Source organism: Ictidomys tridecemlineatus, chromosome 14 (genome assembly GCF_052094955.1).
Source record: "Ictidomys tridecemlineatus isolate mIctTri1 chromosome 14, mIctTri1.hap1, whole genome shotgun sequence".
Taxonomy (NCBI): domain Eukaryota; kingdom Metazoa; phylum Chordata; class Mammalia; order Rodentia; family Sciuridae; genus Ictidomys; species Ictidomys tridecemlineatus.
In genome coordinates this window covers 9,599,140-9,620,903 of record NC_135490.1, presented here as the reverse complement: position 1 = coordinate 9,620,903, position 21,764 = coordinate 9,599,140, and the positions used below count along the sequence as shown (strand labels likewise).

The window sequence follows — 21,764 nt, the reverse complement described above, 5'->3', positions numbered from 1 at the left end:
ATGTCCAAATGGGTACTATGAGCCAAAAGCTCAAAGTAGTACTGAATAGGTGAATGTTGAGTCTCATTGTTTGACCTTTAATTTCTTCAGCTACTGATTAGAGTGAATATTCTTTTGTGTGCTTTTTGGCCATTCGTACCTTTTTTACTCTCTCTTGCTGCATGATCATTTCCTGTGCCCATTGTTGTACTGAATTTAGAACAGATTTGGAAAGGAAAGGACTTGAGCTAATGTGATTGGCGCCTACTGTATACTGTGGAGCCAGAGGCAGAGCTGAGACCTGCAGGTAGATTAGATGCAAGGCGACGTCTATGCCTCTCTCCCTCTCCTTTTTTTTGGTACCAGGTATTGAACTCAGGGGCACTTGGCTACTGAGCCACATCCCCAGCCTTATTTTGTATTTTATTTAGAGAGAGGGTCTCACTGAGTTGCTTAGTGCCTTACTATTTGCTTAGAGGCAGGCTTTGAACTCGCAATCCTCCTGCCTCAGCTTCTGGAGCCGTTGGGATTGCAGGTGTGTACACCCAGCTGCACCTCTCATTTGTTGAGAGGCACATGCAACCTCTGTGTTCCAATGGCATGTCCCTTCTCTGTGCTGGATAGCATCCCACCTTGCAGCTCTCTGACCTGCTGTTGTGTGTGCTCTGCCCCTCAGGTCACTGGGAAGATGGACGAGAACCAGTTTGTGGCTGTAACCAGCACCAATGCAGCCAAAGTCTTTAACCTTTACCCCCGGAAAGGCCGCATCGCTGTGGGATCTGACGCCGATCTGGTCATCTGGGACCCTGACAGCATCAAAACCATCTCTGCGAAGACACATAACAGTGTAAGCCTCACACCTCATCCACATGGCTTACAGGCACACAAGGGGCAGAGGAAGGGAGAGGCCCAGGGGCTGTAAAGAGAACTTGCTGTGCTGGGAATGAATTTTCCCCAGGATGTGTGATAACTTGAAATTTGCTGAGGGAGCAAACAAAAAGAAAAAAGCCATTTCACTTTCTTCAGTGAAGTCATTAAGAATGTTACTCTCACCCACATTTTAGAGTACCGCGGCTTTACCTTCAGCATCCCCAAGGTGACATTGGATCCTTAGAAGCTTCTAGAAGTTGGGCATCATTCCAGCATCATGGTTTGGGGCAGCACCTCTTTTGCTGGTGCTTGGTGCCAGGGACCTGAATAGAACAGTCACTGTACAGTCCTGAGAGTCACCGGGCACTTTAATTTTCACATGCCATTGTTTCCTGTGGGGGTGGTGTTACCCCGGAACCTGACGGAAAATGGCAGCTGGTTTTACTGTCCTAAGTGAATCGATCAACCTCGACTTCGCCCCAAAGAGAAGAGATACGTGCAGCCGTTGGATGGTGGTTGGGACCTGCACGTGTGGGGGCTCTCGCCTCTCAGTTAGGCCTCGAGCTTGGGAATGTGCTGTCTCTAAAGGTCTCGGTCTCCGCAGCAGCTGAGGTCTGTGTGTCCTGTGATGCTGTGGGGCAGTGGGCATGAGCACAGTTCCTCTGTAAAAATCACCTGTGTGTAAAATCGAGAGAGCATGGGCCAGGCGAGCTGTGGGAAAGAAGGGTGCCTCTGGCCGAAGTGTCTTCTCAGGACCTCACTTGAATCTTGAAAAAGTGCTTCCTTAACGAAACAAGAGGAGGTTCTGGGTGCAGTTCTAGGTGGAGAGCTGTTGGCTCCAGTGGACCGGTTCTAGTTGATCTAGCCAGCACGGACCCCACCCGAGTGCCCCGCATCACGGGGATGGGATTCTGTCATCTCTCCAGGACAGGCTGGGGCCCTTAGCTGGATCCAAACCCCTCACTTGGACAGAGGTTCTGGGGCTGCGGCGAGGCGGGCTCCAGGCCATGTGTGGGGCTGCCTTTCCTTCCCTCTGTCCCCGTTGGCTGGCCCACTTCCAGCCTCGATCCCGCCTGGGTGCTGAGTGACCCCCTCTGGGGAACCTATGTATCCTTGGGCACCTAGCTTGGCACTCCCGTCTGCTCTGTCATGTGACCCCCAGTAAAGGGCGTTTTCTCACTCCACGAGGGAAGGTAAATAGATGGAGGCCTTGAGAGTGGAAGTGACTGGTCTATGTCACACGGGGAGTTTGCAGTTGAGCCAGAATTGGAACTGAACATCGGCCGGGCCCTTCACTGCCAGGCTGAGCACGCAGCCCGTGGTCAGGGTCGATGGAGACAGTGCTTCCCTCCCGCGCACAGTCCCTCCCCCAGAGGCAATGGAAAGAGCAGACAGGGTCCTGGCTAGAGGTCGGGTGACCTGGGGACTCGACTCTGGCGTGCTCCCTCTGGACCTTGGAGGATGAGCCTCAGGAAGACAGAGGCCGGGCTCCGTCTGTTCCCAGTCAGACCTGTTAGAGGGTCAGCACTGCCCTGCCTTTCCTGCAGGTGACCCCGTGGGGAAACAGCGGTTTTCAGATCGCCTCTCTTCTGCCCTCACCTGCCTCGCAGCCCCGGCCCTTAGCATGCCGTGTGTCATTAGTCACAGCGGGAGGTTTACCCTGTGTCACTGTGTGTCTCCTACCACGGAGCAATGAGCGTGGGTTTTGGGGAGCTGTGTGGATATCGCGTATCGGAGCCCCTGCCTACAGGTGCCCGAAGGGCTGAGTACCCAGTGCTGTGACCCACCCCGGGATGCTTCGGTTTTAAGTACTTTGAGCCGTGGTGCTGGTTCCCTCCCTCTATCATTTGAAAGTGAGATGTCCCCAGAGATCTTCCAGGGGCTCATTCCTAGGTGACAAGGCTTAGTACAAGTGTCACATGAGGCCTTGGATGCCAAAGGGCTCACACCCTGGTAGGCAAAGCCCCAGACAGCTGCTTTCATTTCATTTGCTCTGGGCCTCTGTCCTTGGAAGGGAGTCTTAGCCACTTGTGGACGAGGAAGGTGTCAGGGACTTGTCCAGGTTCACACAGCTGTGGGGACCCAGGAGGATGGCCCTGTGTCCAGTCTCTGTCTGGGAGGGTTCAAGCAGAGGTATTAGACGGGGCTGTGGGATAACGTGGATGGCTTGACCCAGGGTGACACACACCTTCTGAAGGGCGTTTCACAGATGTCAGGGTTCTCTGACGAACTACACAGGGATGAAACCTTCTGTGTTGTCATTGTCACTGAAGACTTGGGAAGGTGACAGATGAAGAGACCAAAGCTCTGAGGCAGGGTTAAAGTGACCTAGCCCAGAGTCACACAGCTCCTGGGTGTCACTGTGGCTGAGATACCATGGGTGGTAAGAGAGTCCCTTAGTTGATGAAGGAGGAGAGCCAACAGGAGAAGTCTCGTAGGAGATGCCCGTCAAAATGCTGGGCCACGCAGCCCAGCCTGGGCCTAGAGGGTCAGTGAGAGGCGGGGCTGCCCTGCCGGAGAAGGTGGCAAGAGACCTTTCATGCCCCGGGGCCTGCTCTGAACTTCCCGTGCTCCCCTCTTGCAGTCTCTGGAGTACAACATCTTCGAGGGCATGGAGTGCCGGGGCTCCCCTCTGGTGGTCATCAGCCAGGGGAAGATTGTCCTGGAGGACGGCACTCTGCACGTCACCGAGGGCTCAGGGCGCTACGTTCCCCGGAAGCCCTTCCCCGACTTTGTTTACAAGCGCATCAAGGCAAGGAGCAGGGTAAGTGCTTTTGTTCTTAGGAATTTCTTTTCTTTTTTTTTAAGTCTTGGATTAAGTTCAGTTCCACCGACATTTAGGAAGCACTGACGTCAGAATCCTGGGACGAGCACAGAGGGACGTGGGGCTGAGGAGACCTGATCTTCTTATTCCTGGTGCTGGAGGTCCGGGTGGAGAAGTCAGGTCTGCTCAGAGCCAGCCAGGGCAGGTGTGCCGCCCTGTGGTCCTGCAGCGTGTGCTGTGGCGAGGAGCTGCCGGGAGCCCAGAGGAGGGAAGGTGTCCTGGGAGGGGGCATTTCGAGTTGGGTTTTGAAGGTGAAGTAGGAGTTTATCAAGTCAGAGAAGGGAGGTGCAGGAACTGGAGAGGGAGGCTGTCATGACCGTGTCTGGGGCACAGCTGGTGCTTGGGGACTGGGAGGCAGGGAAGGATGGAGCCCTATGAGAATTACAGGAAGAGAGAGATTGGAAAAGAGCTTGGGGCAGATCTTGGACATGACATTGTAAGTTTAGGGGACTCTTCCAGGGTCTGAGGTTGAGGTGCCTTGGGAAGAAATCTAAAAAATGTTAGTTACTGTGGAATAACCAGTTACCTGTAGCCCGCCTCGGGGAGCTGGGCCTGGAGCTGCGGGATCCTCTGCCACATGAGTCCCTGTTGTTCCCGTCTGTAAGGAAAGTCCTCCATCTCCCCACGCCTAGGCTCCAGGCCATCATGTTCCTTCCCAGCAGGGGAGGTGTCCTCGTGATGTGGCCTGAGCAGAGGGGCTCTTGTGTTTTGCAGCTGGCAGAGTTAAGAGGAGTCCCTCGCGGCCTGTATGACGGACCTGTGTGCGAGGTGTCCGTGACGCCCAAGACGGTCACTCCAGCCTCCTCAGCCAAGACGTCTCCTGCCAAACAGCAGGCCCCGCCTGTCCGGAACCTGCACCAGTCTGGATTCAGCTTGTCTGGTAGGTTCCCAGCCTGCCCAGGGGCCCCTCCGCAGGCCAGCGCCGCAGCCCAGCTCCGCGAGGTTACAGTTGCATTTGGAGGTGGGACACACTCCTGTCATCAGAGATGCATCTTTATTGTCAGTGACCAGTTGATTTCAGAATCTCCACATTAGTTTATGCCACATGTGGCACTACCAGGCCCCTCCTAGGTCCAGGGTCTAATAGATGGCAAGGACATTTTTTTAGTTGTATCCATCCTCAGGAAGGACACTGATATTTCAGGGGGAGTAGTCCCGGAGTGTGGAGCAAACTCGATAGCCCAGCTCCACATGTGCCTCAATCTCCTCTTCTGTGGAACAGGGACTGTGGTAGCAGCTCCCTTATGGAATTGTGAGGATCAGTTGAGTTGACGTTCGACCAAAATGCTTAGATCAGAGCCATTGGAGAGCTGTTAGCTATTTGCTGGGATAAAATATGTGATATTCCCTTGGTGAGAGGAAAGGTCTAGATTTTAAGGTTTCCTTCCTTGAAACTTCCTTCCCCTCTTTCATTGGGCCCGTGACCAGAGCTTCCCACCCTCCAGAGTCCTGCGATATGTTAAAGAAATAACTCATTAGATGTTTTTCTTGTCAGGTCTCTTTTTTTTTTTTTTCTAGAAAATTGCCATATAGGCCATATATAGATTACCCATTTTCAAAAAGTTTAAAGAATGAACCTTATTTTTGTCATGCAGTCATATAAAAGTGCAGGTCCCTCATCCCAAGTACTTGGAATGAGAAGTGTTTCAAATTTCAGGTTTTTTTTTTAAATATTGGGGATACTTGCATAGACATAATGAAATATCTTGGGGATTGGCCCCGAGTTTAAACATGAAGTTCATTCGTGTTTTGTATCTACCATCCACGATCAGAAGGAAATTCTATGTGCTATTTTAGAGTGCATGTGTTCTGACTGCAGCCCCCACACGAGGCCAGCTGGGGAACTGTCCACTAGTGAGGTCACGTGGACTTTCAAAAAGTTTCAGATTTGGGAGTGTTTCGGATTTGGGATTTTGGATCCCAGATGCTCCTGTGTTCCTGCTCCTCATTGCGTGTGTAGGACTAGGAAACACGATACCAGAGGGGGAGATTGCTGTATCCTCAGAAAAGCTGCCCCTGCTAGGAACCAGGACAGGCTGCAGGGTGAAATGTCGGGTTCTTATCTGTGGTTTTACTTCCCCACTAATGGATCCAGCCAGGCTCCCACGAGGACTGCTTGTCCTGGATGTAATTCTTGGGCTAACTTTGGTCCATCTCCTTTTTGGGGTTTGAGCTCATGTTTAAAAAAAAAAAAAAACGGAGAAGGCTGTGCCCGGCACCCCTTCTAGACTGCTTTTTGGGTTTAAAGCAGGAGACTGTTTTACTGCTGTGTCCCCTCACCCCGGTCTTCTCTCCCCTTCCCTCCAGGCGCTCAGATTGATGACAACATCCCCCGCCGTACCACCCAGCGCATCGTGGCGCCCCCTGGTGGCCGTGCCAACATCACCAGCCTGGGCTAGAGCTCTGGCCTGCAGGCCACTTGGGAATGGGGGATGGGACACCTGAGGACATTCTGAGACTTCCTTCCTTCTCCTTCTCCTTCTTCTTCTTCTTCCTCTTTTTTTTTTTTTTTTTAAAGAGCCTGTGATAGTTGCTGTGGGCAGCCAGTTCATGGGGCTCCCTTTTGGGCCCTGCACTCCGTCTCTCACTTGGAGTTACAAATTTGTCACCTACATCCCTGTACATGAGTACCACACCCAAGCCTAGCCACCCGTCCCCACACGGAGCTGCACCCAACACTCAGACATGCTACAAAGCAGACCCCAGCGAGGGCGCCCTCCACGGCGCCCCCCTGTGCCTGTCAGCGTCTTTCTCATCTGTCATGGGGGGAGATACAGTGAATTGCCCAGAGCTGCCTTTTTTTCTTTTCTTTTTAAATTTTTTAAAAAGTTTTTTTTTTTTTTTTTGGTGGGGCTGGGGAGGGGTAGGGGGTGGGCTAGAGTTTTGTTCTTTTTTTTTTTTAATACTAAATTGGAAAGTCTGATTCAATATTAACACACAGGGTTTGAACTGGACATCCTAATGATGCAATTATATAACCATCATGCTGACTCAGGGTGGTTGGCAGACTCGCTTTGTCCCTCCTGAGAGGCTCCAAAGTGTCCACATCGCCATTCTGTAATCTTCTGGGTCAACTGTTGAGAAAGGGCAAGTTTTCTTTTTGGGCCTAGATTTTGCAGCAGATTAGATCTTTTGAGGATTCTCTTTGCCATTTTTCTGCGCTCCCTCTCTCTCTCTTTCTCTCTCTCTCTCTCTCTCTCTCTCTCTCTAGTGTTGTCAGTCATGAGTACCTTCAGATATCTGGCTCTTTCTCCATGTTTCCTCCGGCCCTTGTCTCTGAGATGGTATTTTTCCCCCTGTCCCCGTTGTCTTTTCCGATTGCCAGGGTAACAGTTTTACTGAGGCCAGAACCTGTCCAGCAGGACTTGAGCTTTGCCCTTGTGACCGTAGTACATGTTATCCTGGTCCTGGAAGAGTGGTGCTACCCGCCCACCGTCACGAGGAGGTGTGTCTGACTTTGAGACTCTTACCAGGTGCAGGGATGGGCTGGGTTCTCACCCACGCTGTCCAGGACGGGCCCAGTATGGAGCCACGCAGAGCCGAGCATTGGAGAAAAATGCAGAGCTAACTGGCCCAATCCATAAATCCAACCCAGTAACCCGGTGAACCAGCCAACCGCAAGCCATCTACCACCTTAGAGGGGCCTTGCCCATGGGAGTCTGGCCCTGAGGGTCAGATCTTTTTTCTCCTGGAAAGTTTCTAGACTATATTGGGCCTTTTCCCTTAGGGGGAAAGACCATTTTTTTTTTTTTCCCGTTCAATTATTTCAAAAGATGTAATGCAACATAGGGAGAACTTGTCAACCCAGAAAATCCCTTGGAACTTTGACTTCAAGACCTGTTCACTTTGCAAGAGTTAAGAAAACTGTTGTATGTATTGTATGTCACATCAGGGCTATTGTGGTAGAAAACCTTTCAAGTCCAGCATGTGGCCCACTTAGACCACGGTGGCCTCGTGTCTCACACTCCTCCCTTCCCTTGGCTCAGAGACCCCCCCCCTACACTAGCTGGCTGCTTTCTGTCCCTGCTGACTTGTGTCGCATTTCTTTCCAAACCTGTTTCCAGGTCCTTGTAAGCAATGTCAGGTCTGCAGGCTTCTATGAAACCAAATCTGCTTTTGTCAAGTGCAACATCAAAACGTAGGTCTTCACATCTTGACGCTTGTCTATCCACACGTTTTGCCTTCGGGGTTATGGTCGGGGTTTTGGTTTGTTGTTGTTGTTGTTTATTTGTTATTTTAAAGGTGAATTGCACTTTTGAAAAATTAATTGGTTGACTTAATATATTTGTTTCTTTTTTTTTTTTTCTTTCTTACCTTCACTTAGAGGAAATTTGAACAAGTTGGAAAACATTTTTGTTTCAATTCTAAGAAACACAAGCAGCTCGTCAGTATTCACTTGTCTTCCTGTTTTCCCTGTACCAGGTCATGGTAACTTTGGTTGTTTTGATTGTTTTCTTAAAAAAAAAAAAAAAAAGAAAAGAAAAGAAAAACAGTTTAAAATCTGAAGATTTCCGCAGGCTGTGTAAGCATGTTTACCTGTTGGCTTGCTGTGTGTGTCTGTTAAAACGAATGTCATATGTAAATGCTAAAATAAATCGACAGTGTCTCAGAACTGAATAACTGCAGTGACTTGATGCTCTAAAACAGTGTAGGACTTAATAATAGATGGTTTTTAATCCTTGCGATTGTGATTGTGACCCCTGAGTGGAGGACCTTTCAGTGCTAAAGCTGATCATGTGTGTAACCAGAAGAGACTTTTGTTTTTGTTTGTTTTTTTGTTTGTTTTTTTTGTAACCACTGTCTTAATGGCAAAATAATTATGGTAAAAGACGAGTCTCGTGTTTATTATTCCTTAAGAACTCTGTGTTATATTACCATGGAACACCTAATAAAGCAAAATGTGGTTGTTTCAGGGGTGTGTCTGTGTTGGGGTGCTCAGGAGGTGGCTGCTTGGTCTCCAAAAATGCTTCTCTCCTGGATATTCACGGAAGCTCTGGCTTGGCTTGGTTTTGGTGACTCTACCAGTTAAGGAGCTCTCGGACCACATCACGGTGGCCGTGTCCAGGCCACAGGATAAGGTCTCATCCCAAGCAAAACTGTATCCTGTGGGGTGCACAGAAGCCGAATGTCAGAATTTTTTTTTTTTTTATAAAAGTAGCATCTTCTAGAATTTTTGTTTTAGTTGTAGATGGACAAGTGCAGCATCAAAACGTAGGTCATCTCATCTTGACACTTGGTCCTCATCACAGTGGCCATGTCCAGGCGACCTTTATTCTATTCATTTATTTTTAAGTGGTGCTGAGGATCGAACCCAGTGCCTCACACGTGCCAGACGAATGTGCTACCACTGAGCCACGACCCCAGCCCACAAACGTCAGAAGTTTATAGAACACGTCCAGAGAGGCCAGAGGCCCCCAGGAACCTGCTGTGGACATACAACTGATACTGGGAGTCAGTGGAGCACCCGAGGTTCAGGTGGGGTCCCTCTGTCTCAGGGCTTCCTCCTTCTGTACCGTGGAAACCCTCGTGCTGCCTGGGTGCGTTAAAGGTGGGTGACTGAATCACGCTGACTTGAACCCACCCTTCAGCAGAGGAGCTGCTAGGGAACCAGAGAGAAAACCCCAGTGCTTCCCTCTACCCTCAGCCAAGGGCCAAGGGTGCGGCTCAGGGCCAGGTCTTGCTCCTGCAGTCGCCCGTTAACCGACACATCGCGGGCATCGCCGCTCCTGAGAACTGCGTGAGGTGCTGGCCTCGGGTCCCAGGGCCATCGTAGGGTCGAAGTCGTTTTCTCTGTTTTCCCCCTTCCTCCTCTTTTCCTTCCCTCCCCTTTTTGATTTCTGTGCAAACTTATCCAAACAGGAAATGAGTGACTTACAAAAATATGTACCTGTTACCAAGATTACATAAAGAAAGACTCATCGGGTGAAAGGAAAATAAAAGTGGGAATCCCAAGACCCAAGTGGGTGGGCACTGAGTGTCTGCCCTGGGCTCTGAGAGCACCAATTTTGCCAGTTCCAACATTTACAGTGACCAGTGACAAAAGAAAGAAATGAGGCCTTGAGAAGAAATCCAGAAAATCCCGAGTCAGCTTAGAGGGAGAGTCCTGGGTCCTCTCAGTAGCCACAGTGCTGGGAGCTGCCTCTGTGGTCCAGTGGAATCACATCTGCCCAAAGAAGGGGATGAGACATCTCACCTGAGTGTGTAAAGGCCTGCGATGAGAGAAAGCGGAGACCCCACAGCCACAGCCCGTCTCCAATTCCCAGACCACACCAATGTCCTCCCGCACCTCAGAGGCACAGGTTCCTGTCCATGCCAACAGAGGTGTACATGCTGCCCCACCCTGACAAGGGGTGTCCTTCGCAGCCGGCAGGGCCACTGTCTGCAGGACAGACCCAGCAGGAGCTCAGGCAGGTACGAGAAGCAGGCTCGGGCCCATTTGAGAAGAGGATTGCTGGGGCCCAGGTGCCAAAGCTGTCCTGGAAGGGCCTCCTAAGCTGTGTCCTAGTGACTCCTGGTGGATGGCAAGAGTGGCAGGAGGCAGGCTGCAGGGGACTGGCCAGGGGGTCTCTAGAGATGGATCCGGGCACTAGCGCCTTGTTGAATGATTGGACCAGCTACGTAACTTTGTGGGTGTGATTTACTCCAGAGGCACATTTTGGAGCGTGTAGGAAAAGTAAGTGGCACACATAGCCTTTGGGAAGTGGCTTGGCCTTGCAGTGCCAGGAGTGGGAAGCTCCATTCTCTGGCGAGTTTCTGTAGCCCAAGTTGAATAGAAGGCCCATCTCTTCCTCCTCCCATTGACGGAGGTGGGCCTTAGCCCTGACAGCGCTACTGATCAGGGATGTCTTCAGAAAACGGTTTCACTTCTGTGGGCCTGAGTTACCCTCTCTGCAAGATAGACGATGTTATCTAACCAGCCGCAGCTGAATCCCCAGCTTTCCTAGACCTTTAGTAAAGGGCAAGCCATGAATGGGGCGTGGGCAGAGCAGAGGCTTGCCAGGATCCGGAGGAGGCTGCTGCAGACAGTGTCCTAAATGTCTCTCGTCTCAAGACAGAAACGATTAGGAGATGAAGACTGGGGATTGTCAAGGTCTTTGGTGGACTGCAGAGATTGCAGGACTGTGAGCCATCAGAGATGGTGTTGAGTGCTGAACAGAGCAATCTGCTGGTCAAAGTCACTGTGGCGATGACAGCTAACACGATGTCCAGGCTCCGCTCTAAGAGCTTCACACCTAACTCTGCTACTCTGCGCAGCAACCTAGGAAGGAGGCATCAGGTTTGTGCTGTGGAGCAGATGAGGGGTCAGAAACAGCCTTGCAACTTGCTCAGAAGCAGGTTTTGAGTCCATGCGGCCTGCGGCCAGTTGGTTTGTAAGGGAGGATTTATTATCAGAAACAGGCATTTGTCCTCACTCAACAGACACAGGTTGGAAAATATTTTCTTTTTCGGAAATTAGGAAAAAATGATCTGAGAATATCTAAGAATGGCCAGAAAATTTTATAATAAGAGAAAAATGAAATGTTGGCCTCGTAGACAGCAATGAATCATAGAAAACCCTTATAATTAGATAAGATATTGGTAGCAATGTGAATGTAAGAAATAATGGAAAAGAATCCAGAAAAGAGCCCAAATAGACACAGGGGATATAGCTGCACTGTATGTCTAGCTGTCTCCCCACACTGAAGTAGGAGAGGGACGGACACTCAAAGGCTGGAGGAAATGGGGCGTGTTTTCAACTGCCCTTATTCACTGTGTCGTGGGAAAGCCCTGGCTTAGGAGGGGGAGGGGGAGGGGGATGGGAAGTGCCAGAGGAGAAGGCCTGTGGTCTGAGGCCCAGGGAGGAAAGGGGCAGACAGCGCTTTGCAGGAAAGAGCCCTGGGGCCATCACCGGGAGCCAACTTGAACTTGAAAGTGGGAGGGCTCTGGTAGGAAGTGAGAGAGCCTACTCCAGCACAGCCCCAGGAGGAAATTGGGGAAGGATGAGCGTCATTGAAAGCTAATAATTCAATTTTAGAGCTAAGATTTGGGGAAACTGTTGATTTGGTAATATCGTGAATGTGTGTTACACAAGACTAGGTAGCATAATTGATTTTATGAGGATTTTGAATGGAAAGGACATGAAATACTTTGGAAAGGGCCCAAGAGATAGATAGGCACACGCACTGACACTCGGTGGAGGTTTAGCTCTGGAGGGGGCTGGTGTCCACGGGAGGGTCACGGGCTCTGGGCACCAGGAGCAGGGGGTCTGTGGAGGCTGTGAAGTGCAGCCTCCCCACGGGGCTCCACACAACCCGCAGGGACCTTGTGGGGAGCGCTGGGAGAGTGAGGAGGAGCAAGCCCCAGGGCTTAGAGTTTCATGGTTAAATAATTGATTACATGGAGGTGCCCAGGTGATGGTGTTTGTCAGCTAAGCCTGACTTAGTGCTAGAGTTCCTCCCCCCCCCCATCCTGGGGTCATCCTGGGGCACCTCATTCTCCACGGAGCCTCCAACGGGAAGCAGTGGGGGCGGGGGTGCCCAGCAGGAGCCCTGTGTCCTCTAGCCATGCCCCTGACCTGGATCACATGTTTGCAGCTTTGTCTTGTGTCTCTTTCCCCGAATCTGCAAAACGCTGAATGCACTCAAAGAGTTTCTCCTTGGGCTTCTGTTCCGTCAAGGGACCCTGAGAGAACCCAGGGTGGACGCCCAGGAAGGAGGGGGCAGGCGGGGAGGACGAGCTCTTCAGGACCTGCAGTCCAAGGGGAAGAGGGCCTGCAGGGCGTGGCGCCAGGGCCCACTTTCTGAGCCCCTCCGTGGTTTTTCCAGCATCTAAGGCCTGGGCAGGGCCCGGGGGTGGGGGGGTATGCTCAGCTCTTGGGGAGGCCTCTGTTGGCCCATCCCCAGGGTCAAGGGGAAAGAGCAGGCTGTTCTCAGTCTGTTGGTGGCATCGAGCGCCCTCTGCTGGAGGGAGACACTCTGTTTTATTGTATATTTTGGAGAGCAGCAAGGCATCCCTGGGCTGGATTGGGGAGCCCTCCTGGATGGAGGCGGGTGGGCTCTCTGCTTCGTCTCCACTCGCTCGTCGGCTTTCCCACCCACCCCTGCCCCTGCACCCGCCCTCCGACTTCATGCACCTTCAGCCTCCCGACCTCACCTCAGCTACCAGCCTCCCAGCCCTCGTCCCCCTTTCTCTCCTCAGTAGTTATCCCCGTGTCCCTCTGGGCATCCTTCTTCCCCTTGGTCAACCCCCCACTCCTCAACTCTATAGGTTTCGATGATCAGTAAGCTTGGCTCATCTTCACTAACAGTATTTTCCACCGACTCACTTAACACACAGCGGGTCCTCCTTTCTGAGGACAGAGTCAACCTCCCTCCCCTCCGGCAGAGGTTCCTTTGCATCTTAACCTCCACATTCTTCAGGATGGTGGAGGGTTGATATTTTGCTCAGGCCTTGACACTTAGGTCCTCTGACTTTGCAGGACTACAACAAAACACCCGAGGCAGCTAGCTTACAGAGACAAAAGCCTTCTTCAGGTCACCATTTGGGAGGTTCAAAGAGCAAGATCCGGAGGTGGCATGTGTTTGGCCTCTGGTAAGGGAGACAGATGGTGGCACATCGTGGTCAGAGCACATGGAGAGCAAATGATCTGTGTTGAACTGGAGTCGGGGGGGAGAGGCAGAAGAGTGTGTGGGGAGAGAGGGAGGGGGTCCCACCATCGTCTTTGAGGGCACGCACTCAGTGACCTAGGACTTTCCACTAGGCCCTCCTAGAGGTCCCCATGGGGGTGCTGAAGGTGGGTGGGAGAACATTCAGGAGGTGGGGCCTATTTGGGGAAGTAGGGGGCACAGTGTGTCCTGGGAGGATCTGTCTTGTCCTCACCAGTGCCCACCCCTTCCTGGGTACCCCGTGGCCTTCCAACCTGCCCACAGCGAGGGGCTGACTATGGACTGAAACCTCTGAACTGTGAGCCCTGATCATATTCCCCCCCTTTTCTCAGGCACTTTGTCACGGAAAGTTGCCAGAAGGGGGCCAGGGTGGGGCAGTAAGGGCCTCCCTGCAGCCTTGGGGGGAAGTCCCAGCCCGAGGCCCCCCAGGATTGGCTGGCTCAAGCACCAGAATGAAGGCGGAGACCTAAAAGTAGAAGGTCCCAAGGCAGCGTGGCCAGGAGGCCAGGGCTGAGGGGTTCCTGGGGGGAAACCAAGGAGCCCAAGGCGGATGGGCGAGCCCCCGAGAATCAAGAAACGCTCACACCAGGTGTCCTAGACGAGCTGACTCGGTGGGCCTGGCTCTTCCCTGGAACAGACTGAGGCTTCCTGAAGAACGGAGGGACAGCGTGCCAGGCAAACGCAGGGACAGAAGTACACAAGGAATGACCAAGTCTCATTGGGTCGTGGGAGGAGCCAGAGACCACACTGCGTGGGCGTGTGTCCCGGCTCAGCTGGGCCTGTGGACCAGTCATGGAAAGGCCCCGGGCCTCAGTTTCCTCCTCCGTAGGACAGGCCTCATAATAGTACCTCCGGCGTGGTTGTTGTGCGGCTTCGGTGAGTTGGTGTGAAGGGACATTAGGACCAGCGTCAGGAAGTGGCCAGCAGGTATTGGTTATTATTGTATCCAGGGCACTCCTAGCTTTTCCTGCCGCAGTCTGGCTGGGCACAAAATCACGAGCCACTCACAGCCTTGTAGATTCAAACAGCAATTCTTTATTCCCGAACTCACACCGGCCTCTACAAACACGTTCTGGGGAAATACACACCCTCCACGTACCAAATACCCTCTGAATCCCGGGAGAACTCAGGGAACTCAAGGAGTGGGCGCCTGAGGCAGCAGGATACGCCCTAAACCTGGAACCCGGATCCGCCCTAATCCCTGAGCAAGGTCACCTTTCAAATCAAAACTCTCAAACATTCATGCAATGTCACTGCAAATGACTTGGGTCCAAGGCAAGCCCATTTCCACAATGGAGAGTCCTCCCTCTAAGCAACGTGGGGTAGGCTGACAAGGAAATTGCCATGCGTCATTCCTACTTGGCCGTGGCTCTCAGCATTTTCCTTCTTGGATCTCCTCTGAATCAATAGCCAGCCTTACTCCCTAGCTGCTCTCCCTTTTATCTATGTGCAGTTATCAGCTGGAGCCCAACGAATTTGGGCTCAGACACCAGATCCAGACCTACCCCTTGCGGGCTGTGTGCCTGCGTCCCAGCTTCCTTCTCCAAGAACTATCAGTGTTTTCCACTCTGTCTGTTTATAGGGACGATTGAATAAGGTGTCTGGTGCCTGCCCATGTTCAGCACCAGGCAGGTGCTGGCTTTTATTGTTCTTTTCCTTTGAAGGTCGGGTCTTATCCTCCTTTGTTTTGGGGGCAAATAGCCTTCAACTCAAGGTGGCCACCTGTTCCTGGGGTGGAGGGAAGGCTCTCCTGGGTGAGTCTCTTCTAAGTGGCAACAGTGACCTCAGGCCACTCCAATCGCAGAAGCAGTGTCCTCCAGGGGCCTCCTCCAGGCTTGCAGAAGAGGAAGAGGGAGGTGACGTCCAGGTCCAGCCTGGATATAGACATAATTTTTGCTCACATCCCATAGGCCAGAATTAATCTTGGGGCCCACCTGCAGGCAAGTGGCTTCCTACAGAGAGAGAGAGAGAGAGAGAGAGAGAGAGAGAGTGTTTCTCCAAAGGAAAATTGGGATGTGAGGCCTGGAAGAGGGGTGGGTGCTGGGCTGGAAAACAGTGTTGATGCCAGTGCCCTTGGTTAACTCCAAACGGTAACACCTAGGCCAGTGTCCCCCACTAGATGGTGACCTTATCACCTCCATCTTGAGAGAAGAGGGTCTGCAGAGTAGTGTGGCTCTTTGGGCACTGGGTCCCAGCTGCGGCTCAGAGCTTTCCTGGTCATGTCTCAGCTGCCGATGTGGCTGTCCTCTGTGTCCACTCCTCGGTTCCCTTCACGGGGGCTTACTCGGGGAGGAGAGAGGACAGTGGGGTGTGCACACTTACGCCAGGAATCTCTTTGACCCTTGTGGAGAGGCAGCCGTGCTCCAACCCCGGGAGCCTGTGGCAGCCCCCAGTGAGGTGGAAGATGAATCCAACGAGGCCTCAGTCTAGAGGGGAAGGAAGACGGGCAGGGCGATGATTGTGACTCTGGACCCCAAGACACGCAGGCCGGAAGAGGTCGCTACGGAGGGGATGGGAAGACTTCACAGGGAATCAGTTAAAACATAAAAATGGAATTAAAACAAACAAGAAAAGAAGGTGAAATGACCCACAGAGGCACCCGAAGGACTCTCAGGCCCGGTTCCTCTCCACGGGAACCCATCTCCCCCTTGCACTCAGGGTTTTGATGTTGACTCCTTGGGGGCCAAGTTGACCAGATGTCCTGTTTCTCTGGTCCTGCGTTTATGCCCCCAACTTTCTCTTTGTCTTCAGTGACTCATTTGCAAGTCTGGGATGGGGACGCTTATTGAAATTTTATAATGCTCTTAAAGGATCACCCCACCGGCCGTCTTTCTGCCAGTTTTTCCGAGTTTTTCATCTTCTCTACACCCCACCTCCATCCTGCCACCATCTACCAGGCACCTGTCCCCATTTCAGAATAAGCATCTTGTCCCTCAAGGTTCTTACTTAAAAAAAAAATAGTCTGTTGCCAGCTTGCCTCTAAATGTGTGATTCCTTTAAAGGCCTTGCCTTGTCTTTTCCCTCCTGGATGACAGCACTGAGACCTGAGGATCGTCTTGGTTGACAGAGTGCTGGTGGGGAATTGGAATGAGCCTGGAGCTGGCTCTGGTAGGTTGCACAGTTGTCCACTAGATGGCAGCAGTGTATGAGCTGTGCACCACCAAGTGCCAGGACCGACTTGGCCCTACCCAAGGCAGGAGCGCCTGCACCCTAACCAGTACCCAGCCAATCCCCTGTGAACTGGTGCTGGCATCCTGTGTGGGGACCGAAATGACTCCAGCTTAGAGAGTTATGTATGACGTGAAGTGGGAGGCAGATTGGACAAGTCACTAAACAAGTGGCTTGGGGACAGAATCTCAGATGGCCCAAGTCATAGGTCTTCCTGTGAGAGGTGACCTACTTTCCCATAAGATGGACAGTACTGTCATCACTCGTCCAAACAGATAAGATGGAGGTCATGCCCTTCATCTCCTCTGGCAGCCTGCTTTAGTGCTTCATATTGATGTTCTGTAGTCAGGGTCCCAGGTCCCAGCGCATTCTCTGAAGTCCCTGGTGACTGGCCAAACTGCTGACCAGCTTCACCTTGTTCTCTCCTGGCCCTGACTCTCCTCCCACACCCTCCCTGGCTTCTTTTGACACCTGATGCCCAGAGGAGTGAGGTTAGGCCCTGTCACTTAGGGCACCTGGAAAGCGTGGCGTCCGGTGTCAGAGAGGAGCTCTGCTTTCACTGGGAGGAGTCTGTCAAACACTTCCATGACAGGGACAGGTGACACATTCCCTGCTTATGTAAACTGCTGAGATTCTGGTCATGAATGTGGGACATTCTATCTCTCTATTTGGAATTGAAAAATTGAACTGAAAAATTTTCTCTTGCAGGTAGTTTTCAAAAATGTCTTTTTAAAAATTTAGAATAGTTCTGAAGTGTTGAAAAATTGGCTAAGAAGATGCAGAGATTTCCCACCTACTCCACGCTGAGTGTCTCCTATCTTCATCACCTTGTCTAAGTGAGGTTCGTTTGTCACAATGAAAGAACCAATATTGAGACATCGTTTCAACTAAACTCCATGCTGTTCCATATTCCTTAATTTCAACCTCATGTCCCTTTTCTGATTCAGGGTCCTGTCCAGATACTAAATTTATTTAGCCATCACGACTCCTGCGGCTCCTCTTGGTTGGGGCAGTTTCTCCCACTTTCCTGCTTTGATGACCCTGACGGTTTTGAGGATTCCTGGTTAGGTGTTTCTGCCCCTCAGTTAGGAATGTCTCATGGTGTCTTCATGATTAGACTGGGTCACTGGTGGTAGGAGGCCAAGCACAGAGGTGGAACGTTGTCCTCCACATGTTCTCCGTCCTCATACACCTAGGGGTGTACTCTGTCCTCACCACTGGTCAGGGGCAATCCGGATCACCCGACTGAGACTGTTTTTCAGATGTTTATGCAACGTTGCTTCTTTAAGAGCAAAGCAGGTACTGATCTTTTGTTCCTTTTGCCAGGTTTGACCATATTTCACATTTTGATGCTATTCTAAATGGAATTGTTTTGTAATCTATTTATTTTTGTGCTGGGGATTGAACCCAGGGAGCTTAACCACTGAGCTATATCCCCAGCCCTTTTTATTTTTCGTTTTGAGACAGGGTCTTGCTAAGTTGCTTAGGGTCTCACTGAATTGCTGAGGCTGGCTTTGAACTTTCCATCCTCCTGCCTCAGCCTCTTGAGCCCTGGGGATTACAGGTGTTTGTCACCACACCTGGCTTATTTTGTTAATTTTTATTTCCAGTGGTGTGTTGTTAGCATTTGGGTTGTAACTGATATTTCTGTTCTGATCTTGAAATGTTGTTAGCCTCTTTTTTGTTTTGTTCTAGAGCTTTTGGTAGATCATATTGGATCTTCCTTGCAGACAGTCAGGTTGTCTGAAAACAAAAGCAATTTTATTCTTTCTTTCTGATTAGGGAGATTTGTTTATTTCTCATGTCTTATTATGTGAACTAGAACCTCCAGTACGATTTTGAATGAAAGTGGAATGAGAGCAGAAACCCTATGTTCCTGATCTTCTGGGGAAAGCATTCAGTCTTTTACCATTAAATTGGATATGAGCTTCAAGTATTTTATAGATACTTTATAATGGAAGTTTCTTTCTAATTATCATTTTCTGAGACTTTTATTTAATTGAAGTTGGATTTTGTCAAATGCTTTTAATTTTTTTTTAGTTGTCAATGGACCTTCATTTTATTTATTTGTATGAGGTGCTGAGAACCCGTGCAGTGCCTCACACTTGCTGGGCAAGCGCTCTACCACTGAGTCACAACCCCAGCCCTCGATAGCGTTTTAATAACAGTAGAATTTGTAGTGAGGTTATTCTCTCACTCCCCAAGGTATGAGTCATTTTTATTTTTCCCCTTTTCACAATAATTAGAAAATTGTCAATTTCACTGATCTTCTCAAATAACCAACTTTCAGTCCAATTTTTTTTTAAATGTTTTACTCTTTTTCATCTAGATACTTCATTCTGATGTTTCTAATTTCCTTTCTTCTGTTTCCTTTGGGTCTGCTCTTCTTTTCTAGTGTCCTACTATGGAATCTGTGCATTTCTTCTTTTCTAGTGAGGACGTTGGTGCTCATCGGTTTCAGCCTCGTTACCACCTTCCTGTCCTCTGTTCTAGGTGACTGAGAAGGCTGTCACTCAGCTTCTGGGTCTTGGAGATTGTCTAGAGATCTTTCTGTCATTTTTTTTTTTCTAACTTACTTTCACTGTAGTTAGAGAATTCACTTGGTACCAACCACATAGATAATTTGAATTTACTGGGCCTTGTTCTGTGGGCCTCACTGTGGTCCACCTTGGAAGTTCCCAGTGCCCTTGGGAAGAGAGCTCTGCAGCTAGGTGGAGGGTGGTGTGCTTGGCTCTTACCGGTTGGCAGAACCATTCAGCTCTCCTCGTCTCCCGTGGTGTCCCGTTTACTTGTTCTGTCAAGCTGCATCATGACGTTAGCTGAGAATCGTTTGATCTTAAACTTCAGGACAATGTTCTAGTGAAGGCAGCAGAATTTTTATCTTGTTCTCCATATGATTGGGAAACCATCATGATATCATGTTCCAAAGTGCAGTTCTGTTCAATGGCGGTTGGGCGAGCTGCTGTTGGAAGGGTATGGAACCCTTGGAACACTGGAACACACACTAGCCCTCGAGAACCTGTTAATCTGGTCAATTTCTCATTTCTCATATATGCTTGATTTTAACACTATTTTCCCATATGATCCTCATTAATAAAATCACATAGAGGTAACTTATTTGGAACATATTTTAAGATATATCTAGTAGATAAAGTTTTAGTTGCTATGTTAGATATTCTTTATCACGTTAGTAAAGTATTTTTAAATTTCTATTTTGGTAAGAATCTTGTTTTTTAAAATAAAAGATATAAAATTACAACAGATCTTATTGAGGTGACCACATTTTTTTCTTTTCTGATCTACAGAAGTGACAAATTCTACACCTGCTTGGATGATATTTTCTCACATAAAAATTTATACACCTGCTTGGATGTTATTTTCTCACATAAAGCTGATATCAACTCATTTAGACTTTTATTTAGAACTTTAGATCAATATTTATATTTGAGATAGGTTTCAGGTTTGTTTCATGTATATACTAGTTCTGCCAGGTTTTGACATTTAAGGCTACGGCAGCTTGTTAAATTAATTGGAGTGGTTTCCATTTGTTTCTGTACTACAGAATAGTTTACATAGCAAAAGAATTGTCTATTTGAAAGTTTAAAACAACTTGCCCATAAAACTGTCTCAGTTTAGAGCTATAACTAGACTATGAACATGTGCAATTAAGGGAATATTTGATTTATTTTACATGTAAAGAGTGGAGGGGAGTTCAATTCTTGACATATTGAAGAGGTCTATTCAAAATAATAGTCTCTTGACACTAATTATAAGAAAAAATGGGCTTCCTCTGTTCTCTGACTTAGAATTTCCCTTTACCAGAGAAATAAACACAGGATTGAAAGGCTGTAGCTTTATGTACAGAGGTTCTGTTTGGGATTATGAGAAAGTTCTGGAAATAAATAATGGACTTGCTTGTACAAGATTGTACCACTGAACTGTACACTAAAAATGGTTAAAATATAAATTTTATTATATGTATAGTGCCATAAATAAAAAATAGATAGAGAAGGCAAAAATAGAGACAGTAAAAAGATCAGTGTTTGTCAGAGGGAGAGGGGGATAAAAAAGTGGAGCATAAGGGATTTTTTTGGGGTAGTGAGTTATTCTTTATAATGCTGCATTGCATTGTACGGATATATGACATCATACATTTGTCAAAAGCATAGAGCTATCAACACAAAGAATGAACCCTAAAATAGACCATGGACTTCAGTTAGTAATACTGTATATATATACTGAGTTCTCACTTGTAACAAGTACATTGCAGAAATATGAGATGTTAATAAGGGAAATGGGGAAGGAGGACAGAAGAGGTATATGGAATCTGGCTACTTTCTGCTCTCTTTTTTTTTGTAAACCTAAAACTGCTTTAAAAAGTAAAGTCAACCATTGTTTTTTCAAGAAAGCAGAGAAACATGAACCAAGGACAAATATAGGAATGACAGCAGATGTTTCCTCAGAAACAATGTAAGTCAGAAGACAGTGGAGGAAAATACTGAAAGAAAAAATGGTCAACATGGAATATTTAGGAAGGGCAATAACTTTCAAAAATGAAGATAAAAATGAAAACTTTCTCAGACATTAAAAGCTGGAAGAATGTATTACTATCAGTTCCACACCACAAGGAAATCTTCCAAGTGGAAAGAAAATGGTACCAGATGGAAATCTAGATGACACAGAATGAAAGAAGAACAATGGAAATAGTAACTCTGTGGGTAAATATAAAGGTATCTGGGTGCTACCAATTCCTGAGCTTTGGGGTGTGAGGATTCTGCAATGCTAAACAGGTAGGTGTTTAGCCTTTCCAGATCCTTTTTTAAACAGTTATCTTGAGTTTGCTAAGTCATTTACATCATTTGTGTCATTTTGTCCCTATACATCGTTCATGTCATTTTGTCACAGACCTTTTGCTTTCTTGATCCAGATTTTTTTTTGGCAGGTATCACCTCTTCCATTTTTCCAGCACTGAAAAATTATCTATCATTATCCATAATTGATATTAATATTCTCATATTTCATCTGTCTTTGCTTATCAGAAAGAGATGAAATATAAACATAGTACATAGGCATTTTAAAAAATGATCAGAACATCAGTGAGCTACAGGAAATTCTTCAACTTTTATGACCCTTGATTAAAGTAGGTAACCAGAGTGCTTTCAATTGAAATTTATTTATTCTTGTTTTGAATTTTCTTTTGGCTTGGAGAGCATGTTAATATTTCCATTTTTCATAATGGTGCAAATTTGAATTAATTAATATGAATCCTCAAATTTATG

At 48.8% G+C, this 21,764-nt stretch overlaps 1 protein-coding gene across 4 annotated transcripts in view; it reads left to right on the top strand.

Annotated features, from left to right (window-relative positions):
* Dpysl2 (dihydropyrimidinase like 2) overlaps positions 1–8,585 on the top strand; it is a 113,478-nt gene extending 104,893 nt beyond the window's left edge. For 3 of the 4 annotated variants that reach the window (XM_005339884.4, XM_005339885.5, XM_040292585.2), the window contains exons 11-14: positions 656–826; positions 3,434–3,613; positions 4,388–4,553; positions 5,981–8,585. In XM_005339884.4, the coding sequence (XP_005339941.1) occupies positions 656–826; positions 3,434–3,613; positions 4,388–4,553; positions 5,981–6,072 (609 nt within the window). In that variant the 3' untranslated portion in view covers positions 6,073–8,585. The remainder of the gene's footprint in view (positions 1–655; positions 827–3,433; positions 3,614–4,387; positions 4,554–5,980) is intronic. The other variant, XR_013430199.1, reaches the window with a different exon arrangement.
* The last annotated feature ends 13,179 nt before the right edge of the window (positions 8,586–21,764 follow it).